Raw genomic sequence first — 26,842 nt, forward strand, 5'->3', positions numbered from 1 at the left:
GATCATGGCACTCCACGGGAAATAAAACGACAAACTTGTGACCACTAATACTTGTGTTTTATGTTAATTTTGATGATTGGTTATAAAAGATATTAGAAAATGTGTTTTCCAAATAGCATAATGCATAACCTGAAATTAGTCTTAGTACAAGTTTTAACACTGAAATTAAATAAAGTTAATTAAATCCATGGATTTCAGTGGGATTGAATCAATTTCAGTGGGATTAATGACTGGCCAATGAATTTCAGAGGAGTTTCAGTCAATTTTTTAGTGTGGTTGGACAATGGTTATTTGCATATAGAATAACAAAAGTGTAAAAGTATAAAAAATTAATTGTGAGATGATTCCTCGGCCCTCTGCACCATAATCTACTAATCTATAGTACTCTAACCCCCGAGCACTACCTGCCGATCTAACATTGCCTCTGATTGGTCAATTACATTATATCTTCACTTTAATCACCAATCAAAATGGAGCTTTACAAATAATTCACCCCATTTTTTTTGCATGGTGAAATTATTATTCTAACAATATTGGTGATTGGTCCAACTGATAATGAAAACTTCTTTTTGGCCAATCGGCAGGTAATTCTCATTGGGTTAAACAAAAAATCCTGCAGGCCTGCTTGGAATACCTGGTGACTGTCATCAGTTCTCCTCCTGTGATACTTTGTCACCTGCGTCTTTTGGCTCTTTGTTCCTTGTCATGTTAGCTACCATGATGCTAAAAAGTGAATTGGAATCGGCAAGTAGATTGGATGGGGTGTCAAATTCTGCAATCTGTGGAAACATGATGAGAACAAAAAAGAAAATTAATTAGAGGTTAATGACTGCGCATCAGTTGTTTTGAGGGTATTGTGAAATATCTAAACATTGTGCTTTGGAACCGAGGAATATTCCGAGGTCCAAAGCACAATGTTTAGATATTTCTAATACCAAAAAATAACTGATGCAAAGTCATTAACCTCATTCATAACCGCACTTTTCACTTTTTTAATTCAATTTCGTCACATTTTCTTCTTTTATTTTGAAAACAGAACACAATTTTAACTTCATCTGTTGTTTTCCCTGTAAAAAATAGAATAGCCCATTAAAGAAATACTGCTAGCGACCAATCACACTAGCACGCAATCATGCGATGTCCAAATACGGCGGCCAGCGTCCGCGTAAATTGTTCGAACGCGTAACACGTCACATAACACAGTCATTGTAGAGCGTACTTTTAGCTACGTCACGAGACGCGGTCATTATACTTTTTCAATGACCTGCATTTGCGTCCGCGTATTTAAAAGTTATTATCTGTGATTGGATCGCACTTGCTGCGTATATTAATGAGGTTATGAATACGAATTAAATCACACAGTATTCCTGTCATGTTAGATGGCATCACCAACATTGTGACTAAACCTTTGGTCTTTAGCTGGGTGGTTGGGATATCCTTTGCGTTGAATTAGCCTAGCACAGGAATCTCCTGCTGAAGGGGGAAAATTAAATTTTAAGTATTTGTGCATATTGACCTCATTTGACCACAAGATGACATTTGACCTCAATATCTTTTAGTCACCGTAAGTCCCTTACCCAATGATCTTTGCTACCAAGTTTGAATTCTGTAGTAGTAGTACTTTGTGAGTGGCATTTATTTAACAAAACTTTATTCAAATCAGCACATTATACATACATACACATCCCCACCCCTACACATACAGACAGAAATAGTGACTGCATAGTCTCTTTCTGAACAAAGTTCAGGTGAAACAAGAGAGGATCTTTTTAAAGTAGAATAATATAGCTATCAACAAACCTTTCCATCATCAACGACCATAATTTTGTCCGAATCTAGTACTGTCTGCAGCCTGTGTGCTATTGTCAGCAGTGTACAGTCACTGAAAGCCTCTCGTATTGTTGATTGTACTAAACTGTCAGTCTCTGTGTCTATTGCAGCTGTGGCCTCGTCTAACATTAAAATCTGTGAATAAGATATATGCAAGAGATTGATTACGAAGAAGACGTGTTTTTCTCGACCTCCTATAGCGTATTAAAATGCATTGAGATAAACACATACCCGTGAGGCAAGAATAAAGGGTCAACTACCCGGCAGCTTCGGCGGTCAAAAACAACACTGCACCGCCTATAGTATCAGCGAGTTTCGGAATAAACTTTTAATATGTACTTGATATCTTCATTACTATAATATCACAGTATCGACATGACATCTACAACGTCTTCGGAATTTGTTAGCGAGCTGATAAGCAACGATGAATTCAAATCTTATTTCAAAAATCTAATAAGTGAAGCAGTCTCGGACAAATTAAATCATCTTGAGACAGTCGTCGAAAACTTGCGAACTGAAGTGACTGACTTGAAAGAAGAGGTGGACAAACTTAAAGGAGATAACCATGATCTTAAGTGTAAAATGGATGATCAGGACAGAAAAAATATGCATCAATCAATGGACATTGCTGATATTAGAGGTAAAGTGTTCAAACAGGCAGACACAATTGAAGACCTACAGCAATATACGCGAAGAAACTGTGTGGTGCTAACTGGAGTCCCTGAACAAACTAAAGAAAACACAGATGAGATCATAGTCAAAATAGCTACAGACACCATGAAAATACAACTTGAAGAAGATGATCTCGATAGATCCCACCGCATCGGAAAGTCATATGCAGGTAAACCAAGACCAATTGTGGTTAAGTTTGCTAGATACAATAAGAAACAAATCTTCATGACAAACCGAAGAAATCTAAAAGGAAGCAAAATAGGAGCGAATGACCTCCTCACACCATATACCCAAGCCTTACTGAAAAGAGCCCAGGATCTTATGCATCAGTGCAGACATGTTAAGTCAGTTTGGTCATGGAACGGTAGAGTAATGGTATTGGTGAAACATGAAGGTGAAGCCAAGGGAAGAAAAGTTGCTATCACACACTCAAGTTTACTCCATAGAATCTACGAAGAATCTTCAGGTCGTGTCTATGCATCATCAGGGCACAACGATGACCAGCAGCAAGATGAGTCAGCATCATCGGGGCACAACGAAGACCAACAGCCAGATGAGTCGCCATCATCAGGGCAAAACAATGGCCAACAGCAAGATGAGTTGAAATCTTGAGACATTTGTCTATAATTTATAAAACATTTCATAATGGCCAAAGGCTTGCTTAATGTACATAATTATATATTTGTCTTGCAGAAATATCATTAATATAATGTAAGATGTCGATTTAGTTGACTCATGAAACACAATTATTATGTTATGAGACATCTAGTAAAGAATAAGTTTGTTACATATAATTCTATTATTATTACTATTATTTAAAACATTATTGTTTAAAATTATGATCTAAAATATGTTTCTCAACGACTTTCAAAATGGCGGCAGTAATTGCTTAAATTCACCAGTATACAAAATGCCTTCTCGTTTCCATTAATCATGAATTCTAACTTAGTATTGTTGATCAATAACACTTGGGATGCTTGCAAAACAGAAGTATCTCAAAATCATTGAAATTCAATAGATGACATAATTATGTATTCTTTATCAGTTTATATCACCATCACGGCTCATTACTTTTATTTCTGAAGGAATTTAGCTGTTTTTGCTGCCGGGTCGTTGGCCTTTTTCTTCTTTCAATCTGAGTAACTATTTGTTTAATCACTTATTACAAATATTTGTCAGCTAGTGTTCTTCATTGCATAGTTGGCATTTAAATTTTAGCCATTATTTTTTGTTGTTCTTTGTTTGTTTTTTATGCCTGTTAAAGATGTATGTGTAAAGTGCTCAAAAACTGTAAACCAATGTCACAAGGATATATCATGTAAATTATGTAACGGTTATGTTCATAAAAAGTGTACTCTATTAAAACCAAAACAATTGAAAGTTCTAAATCCCAAGGAATGGATTTGTCAGAACTGCAGTAGGCCGTCTGATAATTGTGACAATTCAAATTCTGACATTGAGGCTGAAGTATACAATTTAAACCAGTCCCCCCACGTTAAAAATATAAAAGATGTAGACCTAGAAAAATATGATAAGATGATTTTTAATCCCCTAACACTGGATTGCAATTTTAATAATAAAATTATAATGATATTGTAAACAGTGCAAACTGTGATATGCACGAATGCTCATATGTTACCCCTGCACAGTTCTGTTCAGATCCTGATGCAAGTCGTGGAAAATTTAATATACTAAATGCCAATATCAGAAGCGTGTCAAAAAATTTCGAAAACTCAAAAATTGTTTAAATACATTGGACCAAAATTTCAGTGTAATTGGTATTTCCGAGACTCATTTGAAAGATAAACCTCATGATTATTTTAATATTCCTGGATACAATTTGGAATATATGAACAGGACTGGTCGGGAAAAAGGTGGTGTCTGCATGTATGTTTCTGATAAAGTAAAGTATAAACTCAGAAAAGATCTTTGTCATGCCAATTCAAATTTTGAATCTTGTTTTATTGAAATTGAATGTAAATCTAATCAGAATGTGTTAGTGGGAGTATTATATAGAGCACACACTTCAATCGATAATTTCATTACAGACATTGACCCTATTTTAAAGAAGTTAACTTTGGATAAAAAACATATTTATATTATGGGTGATTTTAACATCGATTTACTTAAAGTAGACAGTGACAGACCTACTCATGATTACCTTGAACTTCTTTACTCCTATTCATTAATACCTACTATTTATAAACCAACAAGAATCACAGAATCAACTGCTACAATTATTGATAATATCCTTACAAATAATGACAATATTATCAAATCAACAATTATGATTACTGACATAAGTGACCACTTTCCAACTACTTTATCAACCAACCTTGAAGTAGAAAATCAAAAGTGTAAAACGAAAGACGTTATATATAAAAGAAATCATAATAATAAGAATATTGATAAATTTAAAACAAAACTATCCGACGTTAAATGGGGTGAAATTCTTGATAATATTGATAATAAATTCATTTACACCTTTAATACGCTTTACGACGAATGTATTCCGTTAAAGAAATGTACTGGTAATAGAAGAAAAGAACCAATATCGCCATGGATTACGAAGGGATTGTTAAAAAGTATTAACAAAAAAGAATATGTTATATAAACAATACATTCAATCTCCAAACGACAAACAATTTCAAATATTCAAAACATATAAAAATAAGTTGCAAATGCTTATTCGAAAATCAAAAGCATAAATACTTCTTTACCAAGTTTGAGCATGCTAAAAATAATATGAAGCAAACATGGAAAACAATTAATAATATTATGTGACGAGGAAAGAAACAATCTGCACAGAGCAAATTTAAAGCTGAAGATGGCAGTTCTATTACCAATCCTAAAGAAATATCAAATCAGTTCAATGACTTTTTCGTAAACGTAGGCCCTAAGCTTGCATCAAATATCCAAAACACAGAAAAGCAATATTTCGCTTATCTCAATGAAAACAAGACCAGTAATATGTATATGAAGCCTATTGTTGAATCCGATATTGTAAAAATAATTGATAAATTCGACATAAACAAAGGTGGAGGCCATGACAATATTGGCAATCTAATCATTAAAAAAGTGTGTAATGAAATTGCCAAACCTCTTAATATGATATTTAATTTGTCTATATCTACTGGGATTGTTCCTGATAAATTAAAAATAGCAAAAGTCATACCATTATACAAAAAAGATGATGCCGAGGCATTCTCAAACTATCGTCCCAGTTTCTCTCCTACCGTGTTTTTCAAAAATTCTTGAAAGGTTGGTTTTAACAGATGTACGGATTACATTGACAATAAGCAAATCCTTAACCCCAAACAATTTGGCTTTCGGTCAAAACATTCCACCTTTATGGCTATAGAGCAAATGGTAGACAAAGTTACTGCAGCAGTTGAAAGAAACAAAACAACTATTGGAATATTTCTGGACTTATCAAAAGCATTTGATACAATCGATCATAACATACTCTTACATAAATTAGAACACTATGGCTTTCGTGGTATTGTGTTAGAATGGTTCAGAAATTATCTAAGTAACAGAAAACAATATGTTTATTATAATTCTTATGAATCAGAATCACACGATATTATATGTGGTGTTCCACAAGGATCAATCCTGGGGCCACTTCTATTTATACTCTATGTTAATGATATAACTAATGCATCTAAAGTACTCGAATTCGTCCTTTTTGCAGACGATACCACCATTTTATACTCCCATAAAAACGTAGAATGCCAGACAAACCTTGTTAATGAAGAGTTAAAGGAAGTAAGCAATTGGTTTAAAGCTAATAAATTGTCAATTAATGCTACCAAAACAAATTACATGATACTTGGCACACCCAAAATGACATCGATGAATCAAGACCTGCAAATCACACTAGATCACACGGCTTTAGAAAGAGTGCATCAAACTAAATTCCTTGGTGTACTAATAGACTAATGTCTCACTTGGAAATGTCACATAGATTGCGTATCTAGAACAATTTCAAGAAATGTCGGTGTCATGAATAAATTGAAACATTTTGTTCCAAGTCATATTTTATTTACACTTTATTGTACGTTAATATTGCCTTATTTGAATTATGGAGTACTTTTATGGGGAAATACATGTAAAACTTACTTAAATAAAATTGTAAAAATTCAAAAATGGGCTATTAGAACGGTGGCAAACGTTCACTATAGAGACCACACAGTGCCATTGTTTGCTAATTATAACATATTAAAAGTTGAAGATATGTACACACTGGAATTAGGTACATTCATGTACAGGCACTCTATAAATGAACTGCCCTGTTCATTTGATAATTATTTTACCAAACGTTCTGACATACATAACTACAAGACACGATATGTAAATGACCTAAATCTAACCAAAAATAAGAAAGTCTTTTCTGATCATGCTATACGTACAAGAGGTCCCATTCTTTGGAATTCTTTAGATAAAAATCTGAAAGCTTCAAAATCTGTTAAACATTTCCGTAATCAATTCAAAACAAAACTGATCTCTAAATATAATTAATCTTTTTCGTGAGCACCCCCCCCCCCTCTCCACTTCCCTTGTCTTTTGGTTATGTTATGTAATGTTGATTTATTTTGTTAATTTCATTTGATTTCAGGGAAAGGCTAACTTTCAGACCTTTTTGGTCTTCCAGCCTTTTCCTCCATATGTACCGTGTTTTTATATATATTTTTGTAATGTCTTTGATTTTTATGGAAATAAAATATGAATATGAATATGAATATGATAATGATAACAAATTAATTCACTATTCATTTATACAACACTAATGTGACCCATCCCCAAAGAACTTGGAAAATGTGGGCTATTCCCAAAAAAACTTGGAACATGTTGGACATTCCCAAAGTATGTGGAACATGTGGGACATTCCCAAACAACTTGGAACAAGTGAGCCATTATCAAACAACTTTGAACATGTGGGTCATTACCAAACAACTTGGGACATGTGGGACATTCCCACAAAACTTGGAACATGTGGACCATTTCCAAACTTGGAATATGTGGGTCATTCCCACAAAACTTGGAACATGTGGGCCATTCCCATAAAAAATGGAACATGTGGGCCATTCCCACAAACTTGGAACACGTGGAACATTCCCACAAAACTTTGAACATGTGGGAGATTCCCAAACAACTTGGAACATGTGGGCCATTCCCAAACAACTTGGAACTTCCCCAAGTTGCCACAGTTCTCTTGACGAAAATGGTCAAATTAAAGTACCAGAAATCACAAAACCAAACTTACCCCTAAATCGTTTGAAACTTTTCATTTCAACTATTATCAATTAGTCAGTCTCAGTAAAACATACCTTGCTTTTACGTAGCACTGCTCTTGCCATACAGAGTAACTGTCTCTCTCCGACTGAGAAATTGTCACCACTTTCTACCACAGGAGCTTCCAGCTGGTTATCTAACTTGCTAACCTGAAAAACAAGATATGGTAGAGATAAAAGTTTTGACATTACTTTCAATATCATGTTTTTCCACCGCAAGCGGCATACCACCTAGCAGCATACCACTCAGCAGCATGCCACTCAATGGCATGATTCTGAATGCAAACCAGTGTTGTCACCATGGCTCGAAAAAGTGGGGAATTTGGGAATCTCATTCCCAGGAAATGTTGGTGTTTGGAGGGAAATTCTGGTATTTGGAGGGAAATTGTGTCTTTTTGTTTATAAAAACATGCTATAAATTGTGGGAAATTTAGTTTGCTTCCCGGGAAATTAACATTTTTTCGAGCCCTGGTTGTCACTTTTTGTTCATTAGTCAAAAATTGTATCTTGTGTCATACGTCACAAGCAGGAATGCTCCAGTCAACTCCCAGTGATTTGTCGCATTGGGCAAAGCGGTGATGTGATTATTGTATTGGGCTATTCCATTTAAAATCCACATTACCCCTGTGGAAGATTTTAGAAAAAGGTTCTACAGAGGGAGTATGAATTTCAAATGGAATTAGCACATTAGGCAGCTCCATTTGATTTTCATACACCCTCTGAGAAGGATTCAACTTGAATCTTCCACAGAGGGAGGATGAATTTCAAACAGAGTTAATTAATGTACTAATTCCATTACAAATTCATACTCCCCCTGTGGAAGATATTTTCAAAATCTTCCACAGGGGTAGTGTGGATTTTAAATGGAACAGCCCATTGGCAAAGCACTGCTTGCTGCTGGTCAACGCTGCTGCAACAACAGCGCTGCTTGCTGCTGGTCAATGCTGGTGTTGCTGGCCAGACAGCATAGTGGTGTAAAATTGCCATCAATGCTGCAAGTGGCATGACACTCCAAAACCAGCATTTCGTTGTTGGGAAGGAAAAACCTTGTATGTGTTTGTGGCCCCTGAACATGTTTAAAATAGAACTGCCAACCGGTTACATAGGAGGTTTTGCTTTAAACATGTTCAGGGGCCAATGACACAGGAGGGTTTTCCTGCCCAACAACAATTTTTTTAAATGGTCACCAGGCGATAAAACTTTGAAGGAGATGAAACTTTTTTTAATACTGTGTAAAATTACTGCAACTGAATATTTAAAGCGAACATGAAAAGTTACGAAAACAGGGGGCATATCCAGGAGGATTTAGCACTCTCGGGTGATGAAGCCTGGAGGGTCCTGGTCCATCAGCTGGAGGTCCAGGGGCTGTCTTGGACCTGGCAGGGGGCAAAGCAATGGGAAATCCTGGGTTCTATATTTTTAACATCATTCTACCGCACTTTGGTAACATTTGCAGTTTTTGTTTTTTGGTGCATACACTCCCTCAGCATGCCTTGGAAAGCATTTTTGAAAGGAAAAACAAGTTCACATTTTCAACTTTCTGGTATAACTTGATCAACGTATTAATTAATACAGCCTAGTGCATGGCCCAATTGAAAGCCTCATCCCTCTGAATTTTACCCCATCAAAAATTGATAGTTTGGCTCAGAAGAAAGCTATTAATACTTCTATCATAATCCTAGTAACGATGTAAAACCCAAGATGTGTTTCCAATAGATGGTATGAACAAAAAAGTGTTAGTCTCAATCCTGATAGTGGTGTACCACACCTTTGAAGGTACTGTTCTATGGTCCATTGTGATGTAACATAAACTTGGAATCGGACTGGTGCCAGCTCTAAGGTAGAAAACACTAAGAAAATACCACCACCTTACCTTATCTTTCATATATGTTTTCTCTAAGGCACTCCAAATTTCTTTATCATTATGCTGCATAAATGGATCCAAGTTGTACCTGCAAATGTAAAATCAAACACATCATCATATTCATCCTTCTTTTATATCCATTAACTGATCAAAACCATTGTCATCTAGTTGTACGTTGCTCAAAATTTGATCACAATTTCTCAACATAAAGAATATCCTGCCCTAAGACTGCTCCATTATTGACAATCTGGGACACCTACTTTACCCCCATCAGAATATGATACAATTGCAATATGTTTACACAAACATGCAACAAACATCAATTTCAAATAATTTGCCCGTTTGAATAAACAAAATGCACTTCACCCAATATCTCCCCCCCCCCTCACTAATGTTTAAGTGTCATTCTGGTTCAGTGTAGTATGAATCATGTACATGTACACTGTGCAACACCTTTACAAAGCCTACATTGCTCATACATGTATAATAGACATGTGTTGAGTGGTCCAACTTTCAATTCAGATTTCAGCATATATAATTTGGTTCACCTGAAGATTGGCAGTGACGTATGTGCGTATTTCGCTCGCCGCAGTATCGAATCGCGCGCGTTAAGTTAAACGTGCTGAGTGTACACGCATGCGTTCATGGGCAGTTTGTCAGCATGCTTGCGGAGCAAATGCTAAAAGGCATTGACGTCACTACCGAACTTGAGGTGAACCAAATTATAGAAACTTACTGACCCTGTAGCGAAGCTTTGAGCAATCTACTGAGTTCATATTGATGTTGTTAATCTTGATTTAACTGCATGGTTACTTGCCAAGTTTGTCCACCAAGTGCCCCCACATCACCTTTCTCATCTTCCTGTTATCAGCAAATCCTGAACCCCTATTATTTTCCCACCAGGGACCCCATCCACCTGTTTTTCTTTTATTACAAATCGTGGCTACAGTGGCATAGCCAGCTTTCTTGGTCAGCGGGTGGGCACAATAAAAATGTGCATTATTGTGACCCGATATTATCGGTGGAATATATACTTATATCGGACTTTTTTTAAAGAGACAATACAAAAATTTGGTATTTTACACTATTTTGGCCCATGATCAGGCTGACTTTGGGTGTGAAACAGGCCCCTTATCCCCTTTTCTTTTGCTTTCCTGATTTCTCTTTCTTTTTTTTTGTTTTGTTTGGGGAGCACTCTCCTCTTTCATTGTTTGTCAGGGGGTACTCTGCCCCCCCCCCCCACTGGCTACACAACTGACTGGTTATTATCTTACCTAATAGTTCCAATGAATAACACAGGATCTTGTGGTATTATGGCTAGTTTTGAGCGCAGATCATAGAGACCAATGGCGCTGATATCGATATCATCAATCTTGATTTCACCAGCTTCTTTCTCTACTAGTCTGAATAGGCTCACACCCAAGGACGATTTGCCTGTATAGGATATATATAAGCATTATGTAACATAATTTTATCAAATAAGACCTGACTAGACTTAACAGGGTTGGCGATTTTTTATTTTTTTTTATTTCCAATAACTGCTATACCCCATGGTAAAGTCAAAAGAGAACAGTGGAATGCAATCCCAGGTATTTACACAAAATCAAAATTGTGTTTTTACATGTGAAAATTTCAAAGAAAAAAAATTGGTAAAATCTTGGGATAAAACCTGTTGAAGATGAATTTTTAGCAATACATAAAATGACATCATAGAAGTATTTTAATTGTATCCAAAGTTTATAGAAGCATTAGGAACAAAGTAACTTAAGAAAGAATGTAACTTAAATTGATAACAAGTGGTAACAAATCTTAAAGTTGATTTAAATCAGTGATTAAAAAAAAATATTTGATTTAAATCATGTTTTAAATCCTCACAATACAGTAAATGGTTTGTTTTCAAATGAAATCGCACATGAGAACAAGAGCAAATTAAATCCCATTGATTTAAACTGAGGACCTTCTATTTTTTTACTTACCAGAACCAGTTCTCCCAACAATTCCTATCTTTTCTTTGGGTTGTGCTTCAAATGAAATCCCTTGTAAAACTAACGGCAGATTATCACGGTATCTCATCTTCAATTTCTCAAACTTTATACGACCTTCTTTGGGCCAGTCTGCTGGAGGTTCATGATCTTTGACCTTTGCGGGTGCTTCTGATGTTAAATTCTGAAAAAAAAGCACACAAAAGAGTGTTAAAGCATTGGAAAGTAACACCTAGACTGTGTTAGTCCATTATTTCAACTGAATTCGTCAGCTTAATTCCGTAGTGATTTGGCAGTTGCTCGTAGTAAACTGCCCTGCACCATTGGGCATTACAATCAGGCAAAAAGTAGAAACAAAAACTGAGGGCATCGCTGTGGAGCAAAAGACCCACCTTTTTGCGTCATTTGGCAGAGTCCGTAGTTTACTGATTTGATGCTAATGTTGTTACATACATATCAACTATGTGATACCATATATACATGTGGTTTGAAAGACAAAGTTACAGTCTGTATGTGATCATAGAAATTCTATCAAAATATTCAATATATAGGGTCAAAGGTCAAGCATTTACAAATGAAAATGTAGCTCATAGTAAACTGTCCTCAGGTCAATACAGAATTTTGTATAAAATACAAGATCTTCTTTTGCAATCTAGCTATTGCCACAAATCTACACATACCTTGATATAATCTACAATTCTTTCTACCGATGTAAAATGTGCATCTACATCTGCAGTTAATCGGATGGTGTACTGGAATAAGCCAAGAAGCTATAGAAAAAACAAACGTAGAAACAGATTATCAGACATTTGAGTCATGCAGTGGGCTATTTTTTTAGGAGCCAGGAACTTAATAGCTATGTCTTGGCATAGATTAAGGAGCTGATTTGATCTTTGGGTGGGATCAAGTTAGTGCACTAACCTCGGAAACTCAGAAACTTGCCTGGTTGCAAGTTGTTGTTTTTCTAGACTCACAAAAAAAGTTCTGAGCAAATCTTGCATGTTCTGTTTAAAACTATAATTAATGATAGTAATTAGGGCCACTGTATGTCAAAATCGAAACATAATACAGATAAGATGTATACATATGTACAGTTTGGCAACTGGTAGCGTAATTCCAACAGAGGAGAGAGAAAACAGAGCCCGTACCACCAGTCAAAGTCTCCGCATCATCCGATAATGAGTGCCGATTGTTCCATGAAATGCGACAGGCAAGACTGCTTCGCAATTACCGTGTATTTTCATGGTCTATCACGTAATCGCGAAAGCATGCAACGCTCTATCGCGTATATGCGAAGGCACGCAGTGCTGGCGTGATTGTTTGACACGGCACGGTCGAACAATCGGCCCTCATGAATATGTGAGAACTCGCCGTATACAATACACAGGGACTTTGACTGGTGGTACGCTCTCTGTTTTCTCTCTCCTCTGTGGCAATTCCCTATTCGGGGCCTGTCAATATTAAACCTGACATCTGACAACTAAACATATCATCAAGTGCATAACATAGTATACGAATATTTACTGCTCACAAGGGATCTGTTGGAATCTATTGGTCCCCGAGGTGAACTGGAGACACAGCAACATTGCAAAACATTTCAAATTTCAATCAATCATTGATTTTTTGATCATTCAAAATTTTTTTACACAAGTGAGGATGTCTAATCAAAAAGCCAGCCATCTATTAGCTATGCAACGCACACATACATTGTACACTTCACTTACCGATGTTGCATATGACAATGCCAGTCCTGCGTATGCTGGTGGTATATGACCATGAGTAAACACAACACAAATTGCAGCAGTCGTTGTCAGCAGCATCATAAGAAAGTCTAATCGAAAAGCCAGCCATCTATTAGCTATGTGAAACATAATCTTTGGTACGGTGTTCTCGTCAAGCAATCTATGAAACCTAAAACGAGACATAATCAGACCAACATGCTGTCAGTTCACCCCTACACAAATGGGCTATTCCATTTGGAATCTTTTACCCCTTTGGAAGATTTAAGAAAAGTCTTCTACACTGGGCTATTCCAGTTGAATTCCATACACCCCCATGGCAGATATGACCTTAATATCCCATGCAGGGGTGTAGATTTCAAATGGAGTCACCCATTCAGGTAACTCCATTTGAAATTCACACTCCCTGTGAGAAAGATTAAGGTCATATCTTTCACAGCAGGGGTGTGGGTGTCAGCTGGAATAGCCCATAAATCTTTGCTTCATGCCTGTGAATCCAAACCACTAACAAAACTAACCCAGCAGACGACATGAGAGCAAAATTGGGCTATTCCATTTAAAATCCACACCACCGCTGTGGAAGATTTTGGAAATATCTTACACAACGAGAGTATGAATTTCAATTGGAATTAACACATTAGCAGCTCCGTTTGAAACTCATCCTCCCTTTGTGGAAAATTTAGGTTGAATCTTGATTAGAGGGTGTATGAAATTCAAATGGAGCTGCCTAATGTGCTCATTTCATTTGAAATCCATACTCCCCTGTGGCATATATATATTTCCAAAATCTTCCACAGGGGTGGTGTGGATTTTAAATGGAATAGCCCATACATATTATCAAATTAGTGTTGAAATGATCTTCTTTGTGAAACTTATGGGGAAATTTTGAGGCTTTTTAGAGATACAAATATGCTCAATAATATAGTAATGTGGATTCAGGGCCGGGTAATTACAAACAAGTGATCCCAGTTGACGGTTTGTATCTCAAATTTTAGCATTTGCCGTATACTTTTTTCATCTTTCTTGACTACCTAGTTCTTGTTCTTTAAAGAAAAGTGTAATTTGAAGCAACCAGTTGCTTTATTCGCCTTTGCTTGGATCCGCCATCTTGCTACCAAAACGAAGTCCTCCTTGCAAACGTATGTGCAAAATGTGCATTTTTGTTTCTCACACTTTTCTAGCAAATTGCCAGAAGGTTTTTGTAAAGCATGCACGGCAATTAAAGCATGCGTTTGACAGGCGTAGGCACATGCAACACACATTTTCCGGGTAGAATCTTGTTTGGAGCGAATAGCCAAGAAAATAGCATTTGAATGGCTGCCTGCAGTTCCTGTGTGTCTCCTTTGCCACACAAATTTCCATGTCTATGTCCTTCATTGCCCGAGTTTATTATACACCTCGTACATATATTTCAGTCACCTGATTGGTTAAAATGGGGGTCACATAATATTTATCAGGGGCAGCACCCCCAGAAGCTCACATATTTTGAGGGTTTTTAAAGGCCCAGATTGAGTATTTTCACCCCTTTTTTGTTCAAGATTTATGTGAAAAAATTATTAAAATTACATTTCATGCGCCACTTCAACTGACTCCAATCGCCATAAGTGGTGCGCTCCCCGCCAGTTGAGAGAGCCTAATCTACCGTATATGAACAAATAAACAGCTACACAAACACACAGACATCAAAAAGCAAACACCCCTCGTCTTACCTTCTCATAAATAAATCAGATTTTCCATATGCATGAACAGTTGATAAGCTTTGTACTGTCGTCATAAGATGTGCAAACCAAGGTGAGCGTGATATGTTATCTACGCGCTTAATGTGAACGATGGTGCGGTTGAAAAGCGCCACCGCTATGATAAAGAAGAACGCCAAGAAAACTACAGAGATGAGAAACCATGGATATACACTGGCAACGATTCCAATGGTGAAAAGTATGAGCAGCATGTTTTGAATCCAGGAATCCAAGAAGAATGGAAGGCGCACATCAACTGTAAAATAATAAATACAAGATAACTGATTAATTGATTGATGGATTGCAGGTATCAAATGCAGTCATCCATGCAGGTAACCCTATTTAGAATGCACACTCACAGTCAATTAGTGTGTTTCTATTGGGGCCATTATCCGGAAAAAAACCAGCTAAGAGATTAACTGTGCCCAATAGAAACTGACCTTCTCCGCTATTCTCCCGATAATAGCGGCGAGAGTTTTCCGGGGAAATTATCCTACTTTTGGTAGGATAATGGCGGAGAATTTATCCGGGTAATGCCAATAGAAATTGACATCGTTCCGACAGAGTGCGCATACAGGGGAGACCGCGGAAATTGACACGGTCAGGTGATTTGTTTCATTTTATCAGCTATGTTTTGAAGTAGGCCTACAGTGTACAATTTTCACTCGGAAAAAAATAGGCATAAGATTTAATAAATCAGAAATAACGCCTGAAAATCCTACTTTCGTGTGGACAACTGAAGGAATAAAAGGGATTGCAGAGTGTTTTTGATTGCGGTGGGGTGGGGGTGGTATACACCGTATTTTGTACATTGTAGTCACATCACATATATTATATAAGTTAAACTTTTCGATCGTATTAGGTCCCACCAAGGTCAACCCACACTCTTTGCAATGACACAAAATATGACCTTTCGCCGGCAAGTGTAATGATCGGGCCACGGCGGCTGGTATTTTCCAGATAACATCCCCCAATAGAAATTGACCGTTGGCCGTCATTCTCCGCTATTACCCGGTGAGCAATTTCACTGGAAAAATTCCGGATGCTTAATAGAAACACGCTAATAGTCATGTCTTCGATAGGGGGTGTATTGATTTCAACTGGAATAGCCCAATATTTACCATTATTATGTTTTCAGAATCTTGCTTCCTATACCTCTCCACACAGTTTAAAACGTCAAAAAAATAGCATATTGGATGAATTTCGAATCCAATTTTAGCGCCACCTGGATCCCAATCCCCCGTGATTTTTAAAATCGCTGATTTTGCCGCCAATTTTAACATATTGTAAATTGACCGATCGTATGTGATCAAGAGAGAACACAAACGCACTGTATGAGACTATTCATTCATGAACTCGATTTTGTTTATTTTGCTGTCAAACCGGGAGAATTTGATTTTCTACGGACGCGGAAAGAGATGTTTAATTTCATGATTCTAGGCCTGAAAATCAACGTTGCACTAAATGCATGTTTCAGCTGCTAAGAAATGAAGAAATTAATGTGGTTTATTGAAATATCCTTGGAAAGTACAAAAAACTAGTAAAAACCGGTGCTAAACCACTACGTAAAAGCTGCAGAATTTGGCAATCTCACACAATCGGACATCAAAAATTATCAAATTTTCTGACCAAACCAGAGGATTTATACTTGCCAAGTGCCAAATATCACTTTTTGAACTAATTTGAGACTCTGCAAGGTGTGAACGATGTTAGCACAGACAAGGTAGGGTTTTAGATAAGCTTATGAAATCGGCAAATATACCGTAGTCCACCCAACTGCATAGCTGAACTGTTGCCTTGGCTCTAGCACTGGCTGCAGGCTTGCACTCTGTTTTTGTAGCTTAAGTTACGCTTACTTTATCAGTTTATTGCCTATCAAATATCATTATAAACACTTTATTACTTCATATTTTTAACCCTCATAATTCAATTATATCATTTCACAAGTTACGAACGACTCGGAACGAGTACGTAACTTCATGAGACACAGGATTTTTTCCCAATTTTTTTCTAGACTTTGTGTTGGTACTGGTCTCTGGGAAGTGCAGATTTGTAAATTATTTTAGTGAAATGTATTTTATAATGCGTTCTAAAGTTAGGATGGATTTTGAGACTTACTGAATCGCTACTTAATCGTCATAAATTTTGGTGAAATGGATCCCCATTGACGGAAACGTTACAGAAACTTATGGAATTCGGAAGTAGGGCCAAAAAGTCCGAAAACAGGCCGGAAAAAAAAAATTCTTTTTTTTTTTTGCTCTAGGCATGTAAGATCAGTCGATTTTGACCCCCTCCCAAAAAAAATCACGAAAAAACAAATTAGAATTTTGTCTTTTTGAAAAAGATTCTGAAAACATAATGATGATAAAATTGGATGGTTTTTTTCACCCAATGCAAAATTTATTGGTCTCGCTATGAGTTTTAAAATATTGGACTTGACGTTTTAAAACTCATAGCTCGACCAATAAATTTGTGCATTGGGTTCAAACCATCCAATTTTATATCAATATCTTAACATGCGATCAAATACAAATCAAAATGCAGAAAAGATATAAATCATCTACAGGAACAGCTTATATTAGTCAGAAGGGTCATTAGACTTAAAGGTCCATATGCACAAAACAAGTTAGACCTGGTCTAACGTTAGACCTGGTCTACACATGGAGTTTAGAATTAGGGAGGGATGCTTTTACTCATTTTCTTTTCCTCCTTTACTCCTAGCAAAGTCCAAAAGTTGAACCGCAGCCATCTAATATTAAGCTACATGCATTTGCTCTTAACAGGATCTACAATAATATAGAATAAGGTATGTAAATACCAAAACGTTCAGTCTCTGTAAAACTAATCTCCATGGTTAGACTAGGTCTGAAGTTAGACCTGGTCTCATTCCCTTGGACCACAGCTGCAGGATTGACAAAAATGTCAGCCCAAATCGCAGTTCAAAACTCACCCAATTTTTTCTCTTAAATTGGTTTCTACTGGAAGTTCAAGGTCTTATGCAGATTAGTTGGGCTGATATGGCTAATCAAGTTACTTATTGATTGATTGATTGATTGATCAGTTAACTGACTTGATTGATTGATTCTCACCTATAGAAACCTATTCAATAACATATCAGATGGTGTGGTATTAATTTATTCTCACCTTCATCCATATCTCCAAATCCTGTTCAATGTCCTCCCAATTTGGGTGGTATTGATTGATTGATTAATTGATTGATTATATGATTGATTCTTACCTTCATCCATATCTTTAGAGAACCGGTTCAATATCCTCCCAGATGGGGTGGTATCAAAGAAACTCATCGGACAAGAAACTACTTTTTTGAAGACCTCGTCATGGAGATGAGTTGTTGCACTTAGAGTTGTCTGAAATTTGATAGTATAACAAGAATTATAAAACATCTGAATCAAATTTAATCAAAATGAGCTCATTAATATTTATTAAAGGAGTATTTTGTGATCCTAGCATCCTCTTTTTATTACAGTTTTCAGTAGATAGCTATGAAATAAATCTCATCCCCAAAATTTCAGTCGATTCTGATTTCGTGTTTGCGAGTTATGCAAGATTATTTTGATTACACTGCACCATAGGCAATGTGTTGTAATTTCGTTATGATACACCAGAACGTAATTCAAATTTCACGATATTTTTGCCACACAAATTAATCTGCAAGATTTTTTTTATACATAAACATTATGTAGCCAGACGTTTCCAGTGGTATAAAAATCTCAACTTGTTTTGAGAAAAATGGGGGGATGATTCTGTGCATCACAAAATGCCCTTTTAATAGTTGACACCCAGATTATACAGGTATCCAGCAAATCTTTTGTGGTTTTGGCCCTCTAGTGGTGGCGGGTAGAGAGGGATGTTACAGAGCATCCATAGATAGTTTGATACATCCATAGATCTGGATTGTCTAAGATACTACTCATCATGAATAACCTTTGTGAATACCACTGATTTAAAGAGAGTAATCATTATGAGGGCTGGTACAGAGCCACCATAGATTATCAGATACATCCATAGATCTGGGCTGTCTAAGATACTACTACTCATCATGAATAACCTATGTGAATACCACTGATTTAAAGAGAGTAATCAGTATGAGGGCTGGTACAGAGCCACCATAGATTATCAGATACATCCATAGATCTGGGCTGTCTAAGATACTACCCTAACAAAAATATTAACCTCAGGTAACTTTTCTTGCTCTGGACTGAGCTCCGTCCAGAGTAAAGAACAATGGGTTCCAGCACAGGTCCAGCACCGGCCCTGAGAAACTAACTCTAGAAATTGGTACATATAACAAAAGAAATTCAAGCCTGAGTCAGGCACCTCAGGAACTAGCAGGAGTATTCCAGAGATACTCAGTGACATAACTGTCAACAGTTGTACATTCATCAGCCCACTTCCTCCGCCCACTTTCCCACCCACTTTTTGCTTCACTTGTTCCACAATAGGCACTTATTGATTAGGCCTAACAGTTAAACCACTATGTATCTCCATAGTCCATGGTACTCAGGAAAGTTGACTTTACTGCATGCAGCATTCATGGTACATGTACACCACTACTCAAGTTAATATTTTTAACTGTTTCAAGTTGTTGTTTTTTGTTTTTTCAAGTTGATATAATTTAACCATGATTCCAAGTTCATATTTTTTTACCCGTTTCAATTTGAATTTTTTGCGGTTCATGTTGATTACATGTTTTCAGGTCATATTTTTACATGTTTCAAGTTGATCATTTGTAATTGTTGAGATTTAATTACCTATTCCAAGAATATATTTGCCAACTTTTTGCCCAGACTTGGCATACTATTCCTGATGATAATTTTTGTTCATTTTATTTTTCATTATTATTCAATCATACAGGACAAAAAATTTAAGAGCCACAATCCTTTGAAGACGAGCTTATATCATGTGTTACTATCATAGGCTTTCATTTATTAAGTCGATCATGTTGTTATTTTCATGCCTACATGAAATTTACGGGAAATTCTGAAAAATGAATTTGGAAGGCGAAACACACCAGCTTGGGTCACTAGCTTAGAAATTAAAATCTCACAAAATATTTATGAAAAAGCAAGTATGAGAAAAAATTATTTTGAAATTATGTTAAACATCAATTCAATTCAGAAACATACTTTTGGAGATACAAACTGGTTATATAAAATCAATATAAAACCTTAAACCTGGCCCACAACTTAAATACAATTATAAGGTTTCTTACAGGTATATGCAAATTGCAATGGGTTTGCCAGTAAACTCAGCATGGGTCAATGATGTTTATATGTAATCAGACATGGTACACAATAGGCCTACAAAGATGACCACTTAAGTTTGCTTCCTTTTGATCAATTCAATCAATTATATTGGAACCATGTACATGTACTTGGAATTTACATGAAACACATAACTTGTACATAATTATACAAACTGGGAAAAAACTCTTTTCAAAATAGCCTGAGAGCATGTGAATTCAATTTATATGTTTTTTTGTTTTTTTTGTTGCAAATGACCCTAACAATCACAAAAATCTGTACATTAAGCACAATAATTTTTTTTAATTCTGAAAATTTGCAAAATTTGGGTCGGCAATCGGCATTCATTTTGTAACTAAATGACAAAATATAGTAGACGATCAATACATAATTTTAATACAACTTTATTTTCGTAACTTATAGCAAAAAAAAAAAAAAAAAAGAGCTTTTCAAAATTGACTAAAATTTGAATCGACTTTTTCCTTGAAGCACACAGATATTGATCACAGTCAGCGGAGTGAGCATTCATCTGTTAGGCTGAATATCGAACCTGTAACAATAGGTAGCAGAAATAACCATGAAGGATGAAATATTTGTCACTTTTGAAACTGGGCCATTAATTGTAATTGAAATGAGTACAGCTGCTTAGCAATGCTTAGTGGAATAAAATCGCATTGTGTCGATTAGGCCCAGTAAAAAAAAACATCTTTAGAAAAAGGTTGTCAGTGGTTGCCAATTTCCAGGAGCCTTTGTAGTGTCTTCCCAAGAGAGAGCCATCTAGAAAATATTGAACAATCATTTAAAATTTGCAATCACATTTGGCAATACCAAAGTACCATTCCATCAAAGTAATGAATCAATACAGAAAGATGCTTCCTTTACGAGTTATCACTCATTGAAAGTGCTACTTTGCTATACTTTACATGGAAAGCGGCCATCTTAAAGTCGTCATATTTCCTTAATTATATAACTGTTCAAGCTGATTTTTGGATATGTGATGCACAGTTAAAAATTGATTATTAAAAGATTTGGTGACCTCAGGCGACCTTTGACCTTGTATGTGACCTTTGACCTCACAAAATTGGATCAAAGATGAAGAGGAAACAAATTGGTATATTTCTTGAAGTGTTCCTTCCTTCTAATGTTGTTAGAAGCATGCTTTGTTAAAACTTTCCAGTTCAGAAAATCATTGATCATCATCATCATCATCATCATCATCATCATCATCATCATCATCATCATCATATCAGTCGGCTGCTGTAGGCCTAACACCTGTAGGCCTAACACCGGGTTTTGTTCATGTTAAAAAAAAAATGAAATTAACAGTTTAATGCCAATGTCAGTTAGAAGACTCTGTACTGGATATGTATAGCTGTTGTCTATGTGCATGGTTAAAGAAAAATATTAATGTGCCACTGTGTGCACCATGTAAAAGTAACGAGAAAACCAAAGTCGGAAAGCATCTTGCAGGCTTATTCTTTTGCACAAATAGACCTAAATAGCTAACTAAATACCTCCAGAAGACATAGCATGTGTAGCAGTTATAATAGATGAAGATGCTTAATAAACATATTGATGTGCATGAAAATCCGCAAGTCAGGAGAAATATTGTTTTGGAAACCATCTTGTAGGCCTATTAGATATTTCTTTAATGTGCATGCATCGTGCGAAAATCGGAAGTAAAAGGAAGTTGGAAACCATCTTGTAGGCTTATTCCTTTGCACATAGTTAACTAAATACCTTCAGAAGACATAGCATGTGTAGCAGTCAGATAGTTAATAACAAATATTAGTGTGCATGAAAAATCTGCAAGTGGGAAGAAATTTTTTTTTAATGTGCATGCATCATGCGAAAGTCGGAGATAAAGGAAGTCAGAAATTATCTTGTAGGCAGATTCTTTTGCCTAAATACCTTCAGAAGACATAGCATGTGTAGCAGTTAGATAGTTAATAAAAAATATTAATGTGCATGAAAAGTCAGGAGAAAATTATTTCATCAAAAAATTTTTTTTTTTAATGTGCATGCATAGCCTAGCGGTAGGCGACTAACCGTGTAGGCTCATTAAAGATAAAATTGAGCATCGTGAAAATAGTTACATTTATTTGAATATGGCTTCATCTTTGTCAATGCTGCTATTTTCCTCGATTTGGGCACATTTTCATTTCAAAAATACTCAATGACAATTTATAGGCCTAATTCACTCCAGAAATTTATGAACAATTTTTATTTTTTATACTTGCGGTGGGATCACTGAATAGGCCATTAACAAAATTCGTTAACTATGTTCAACAAGACATGCATGCCCGGCCAGGGCATTGTAAATGTAAATCGCGGTGTCACCGTTCCTGCTCCGTCATATCCGTAGACTCCGGTGCAACAAACAATAGATACACCCAAAATGAGCCCAATTTTCCGGAGTGTGCTCATTCATTGCATGCTTTAACATTAACGGAGCTCCGTCACCGGCAGAAGCAATATTCAAAAGAATGCGCCCACTTCGGAGCCCAAATCTGACGGAGTCCGGAGAGATGACGGAGGCTTGACGGTGTTTGACGGAGTCGTTCAATACATTATACTGTAGGCCCTATGGACCATCACGGCGTCTGTCTCAGCAAGCCGAAATAAATATTATAATTTTATAGATCATGCATATACCAGTATGTCTTGCTATTTCTTGTTAATACCCCGGTTAATAATACGTTCATTTTCACTTCTTTATTTTTATTTTTTTGTTGTGCGCTCCGTCTGTTGGACGGGTACCGCTGTTATAAAGGCGTATGTTCAAATAAATAAAATAAATAATAGTATAATTTATTGTAAGGTGACGGAAAAAAACCTTTCAAGTACGGTCGGTCGTTCTGGTTTATTTTGTTTGTTTTTGTTTTTTCTGGAGGCTAAATTTCCTGTAAAATTTCACCAAAATCTGAACAATTTTTAAGCCTATTTTTTAACAATGTTCCGCGATAATAATAATAATAATAATAATAATAATAATAATAATAATAATGATTATAATAATAATAATGATTATAATAATAAATAAATAATAATTATAATAATAACAGTAGGTCTACATTATTTTTAGATCAGAGAAATATTAAAATACGTAGTACCAACGTGTCATGCATGTGTCTCTGACCTTATTGATTAAGTGATGAAGGTGGTCTTTGGGAAATTACGTAATCAATCAATAGCTCTTTTGTACTGACTCTGTCATTAGACTGTCAATGTCAATAGGCCTATGTCATTTGGGGAAAGTCACACCGTCCAACGGTCCAAGAACTACCTAGTATATGAAGCGTTTGGCAGCTGGGTTGGTTGTGCAACGAAAAAAAAGAAGGCTGACAACGAAGCCAATGACATCAGCAATGGGTCTACAAACATCCAACCAAAAGATGACCGGTTGTACCCCAACTCGCGGATTACCAGGAAAGAATCAGTGGCTGTAATAATAAATGCCCAGGAATAAATGTTATCCATCATCTAACAATCAACCAAGAGATCATTAGAGACATTCTGTGGAGTAGATTGTGGACACTGTCTCGAAATATAACGTCGAGCATCTAGCATGTCTAGAGTCCATGTAGAAATTCTGCAAATTCCAAGCGGTATGTTTAGCCTATTTTTTAGATCTTTTGTTTAATATAGGCCCTATGCCTATATCATTTAGCTCGTGCTCCGAACAGGTATATGAGACATGCTCCAAATGCTCTTGTTTTATAGTCAGGTCGGTTGAAAGATGTTAAAAACATTTTAATTAGCGCATTCTTAAATCATTAAATGTATCATGCGTGCGCGTGCATGATTAGGTAAAGGCCCCTATTAATATCATTTATAATATTATTTATTTATTCATATATATATATATCGCTTCTTTGAAAGTTAAATGATATTAGTGGACGTGGATAGTACTATTTATAGGCCTATATCTTGCTCGCGGTTTTTATGTTTGTCTCCCATTAATTATACAGTCTATATCACAATTTTTAAATCCTAAGTGCGAATTTTAAAATCATGATTTTGATATGAAAATAATCTACAAATAATAGTATTTTTGATATATACACCCAAAATAACAAACCTATGAAAGCCGTGTAGGCATATTGATCAAATAAGGCATATATACTACATTTTAACATTTATTTGAACGGGGCTTTAACTTTGTCAATACTGCTCCGTCATTATCCGTAGACTCCGGTGCAACAAACAATAGATGCACCCAAAATGAGCCCAATTTTCCGGAGTGTGCTCATTCATTGCATGCTTTAACATTAACGGAGCTCCGTCACCGGCAGAAGCAATATTCAAAAGAATGCGCCCACTTAGGAGCCCAAATCTGACGGAGTCCGGAGAGATGACGGAGGCTTGACGGAGTTTGACGGAGGTTGACTGAATCGGGCAAAACATTATACTCTAGGCCTATTATAGACCCTCTCGGCCTCTGTCTCTGCACGTTGTAGCTAGCCCGGTCAGCTGATATTGGTTATTGTAATTTTTATTATAAATCATCCATAGGGGCCTACTAAAAGTTACATCATCGAGTCATAGCCAAGTTATTTAACAGCGATCATTTGGCCGGGATGCTCCTATAAATTAATGAATTTTGGTCCATTGTCGACATGCATGTTATCCTGGCATGTTATACTGATGTGTCAGGTTTTGCGTTCAAAAACTCATCTCTATTTTCTCAGTGAATTGTTCCGTAATAAGTGTGTAATGTGTATTAATGAACGATGACGTTTGAGATGATGCTGGACTGCTGCCGTATAGCCCTATACTCTAATATCAAGTTATATTAGGCCCTTCGCACTTGATTATTAGTTATTTGTTTAGATTTAATTATTTGATCCTGCATCCTTTTGTACATGGTGTTGGTATAGTGCATTGTCGTATAGACTTATTTTTTGTACACAACAGCGGTGTTACTATTGTTTTACTAAATGAAGCATGTTTATGCTTTTATCTTTCTTTGTCCTTTATTAATTAGTAATTAGGGATTTAATAAATATTATTAATTGCTTCAGCGACCCTGAGGTAAACAAACAAACAAAAACAAGGGTCAAAATCCTTCAATTTCTGTGAAAATTAAACAAAAAGCACCCAAATCACTACATTTTGTATCTCCCTGTGTTATAGACAAATTTTATACGTCACATTTAAAGACATTTAAAATGACTTATAAATTGCCTTATGCTGTAATGGGGTTACATTTTGTATTGTGAGCTTTAAATGCCTTTTGCTTCCAGGCTTGTTTCTGGGACCTGGTGAGGCGTATTGAGGTGTAACTTGGTAAGGTGGTGGTAAGGGGTTGCCCTCAGACTCGATGCGATTTTTGGCGCAAAATATGCAAATTAGATAGCTAATTTGCATATTTAACTTAAAAATTGTTTTTTGGTTGTTTTTTTGCCATTTCTCGGAGCTGGTGAGGCTTATAGCGATGTAACTTGATGTGGGTTGTGGTAGGGGTTAGTCGTAAGATCTGATACAATTTTTGTTGCAAAATATGTAAATTAGCCACCTCATTTGCATATTTTTTTATCTTGTGTAAAAATAGTTTCGGCCATTTTTCGGAACTGGTGAGGCGTATACAGATGTAACTTGGTTGGGTGATGATAGTTAGGAGCAATCTAAAGATTTGATGCAATTTTTGTCGCAAAATATGCAAATAAGCTACCTCATTTGCATATTCTTTATTTTTTAACTCTTTTGCCATTTTTCGAACTGGTGAGGCTTATAGAGATGTAACTTGGTGGGGGTGGTGGTAAGGGCAGTCTTATTGACATTGTCATTTCCTTAAATGGTACTGTCTGGCAGCGAAGCTCTGTCCAATTTTTTCAGGAAAGCTTTATTTTAAAAATCTCTATCCCATGATGCAGTTCATATGTATGCAAGTGGCCCAGTTTCCAAGTTACGAGCCTTAAAAGTTGGTGCTTATACTTCCTTTTCATGCATTTTGAAAAATCCTCATGTATGCAGTTGAGTTCTTACTGACGGCTCTTTAAATTGGGCTGTTAGACGGCGGAGCTCTGTCCAATTTTTTCAGGAAAGCTTTATTGAAAAGCTCTATCTCATGATGTACTTCTTATGTATACAGGTGGCCCAGTTTTCAAGTTATGAGCCTTTAAACATGTTAAAGTTGGCGCTTTCACTTGGGTTTCACTTCAACCTTTTCATGCATTTCATGGACTTCGCTCCTATTGACATTTCCTTAAATGATACTGTCTGGCGGCGAAGCTCTGTCCAATTTTTTCAGGAAAGCTCTATTTTAAAAATCTGTATCCCATGATGCAGTTCATATGTAGGCAAGTGGCCCAGTTTCCAAGTTACAAGCCTTTAAAGTTGGTGCTTATACTTCCGTTTCATATATTTTGAAAAATCCTCCATATGGACTTAGTTCTTATTGACGGCTCCTTAAATGGGGCTGTCAGACGGCGGAGCTCTGTCCAATTTTTTCAGGAAAG

At 36.2% G+C, this 26,842-nt stretch overlaps 1 protein-coding gene across 1 annotated transcript in view; it reads right to left on the bottom strand.

Annotated features, from left to right (window-relative positions):
- Positions 1-26,842, bottom strand: part of LOC140143888 (ATP-binding cassette sub-family C member 5-like) — a 56,998-nt gene continuing 30,156 nt past the window's right edge. Inside the window, 10 exon segments of the mRNA XM_072165718.1 lie at positions 1-779; positions 1,801-1,965; positions 7,833-7,946; positions 9,670-9,748; positions 10,935-11,094; positions 11,637-11,826; positions 12,323-12,412; positions 13,367-13,553; positions 15,091-15,373; positions 18,356-18,485. Coding sequence (XP_072021819.1) covers positions 648-779; positions 1,801-1,965; positions 7,833-7,946; positions 9,670-9,748; positions 10,935-11,094; positions 11,637-11,826; positions 12,323-12,412; positions 13,367-13,553; positions 15,091-15,373; positions 18,356-18,485 — 1,530 coding nt within the window. The 3' untranslated portion in view covers positions 1-647.

The sequence above is a fragment of the Amphiura filiformis genome, unplaced genomic scaffold, assembly GCF_039555335.1.
Source record: "Amphiura filiformis unplaced genomic scaffold, Afil_fr2py scaffold_31, whole genome shotgun sequence".
NCBI classification, from domain to species: Eukaryota; Metazoa; Echinodermata; class Ophiuroidea; order Amphilepidida; family Amphiuridae; genus Amphiura; species Amphiura filiformis.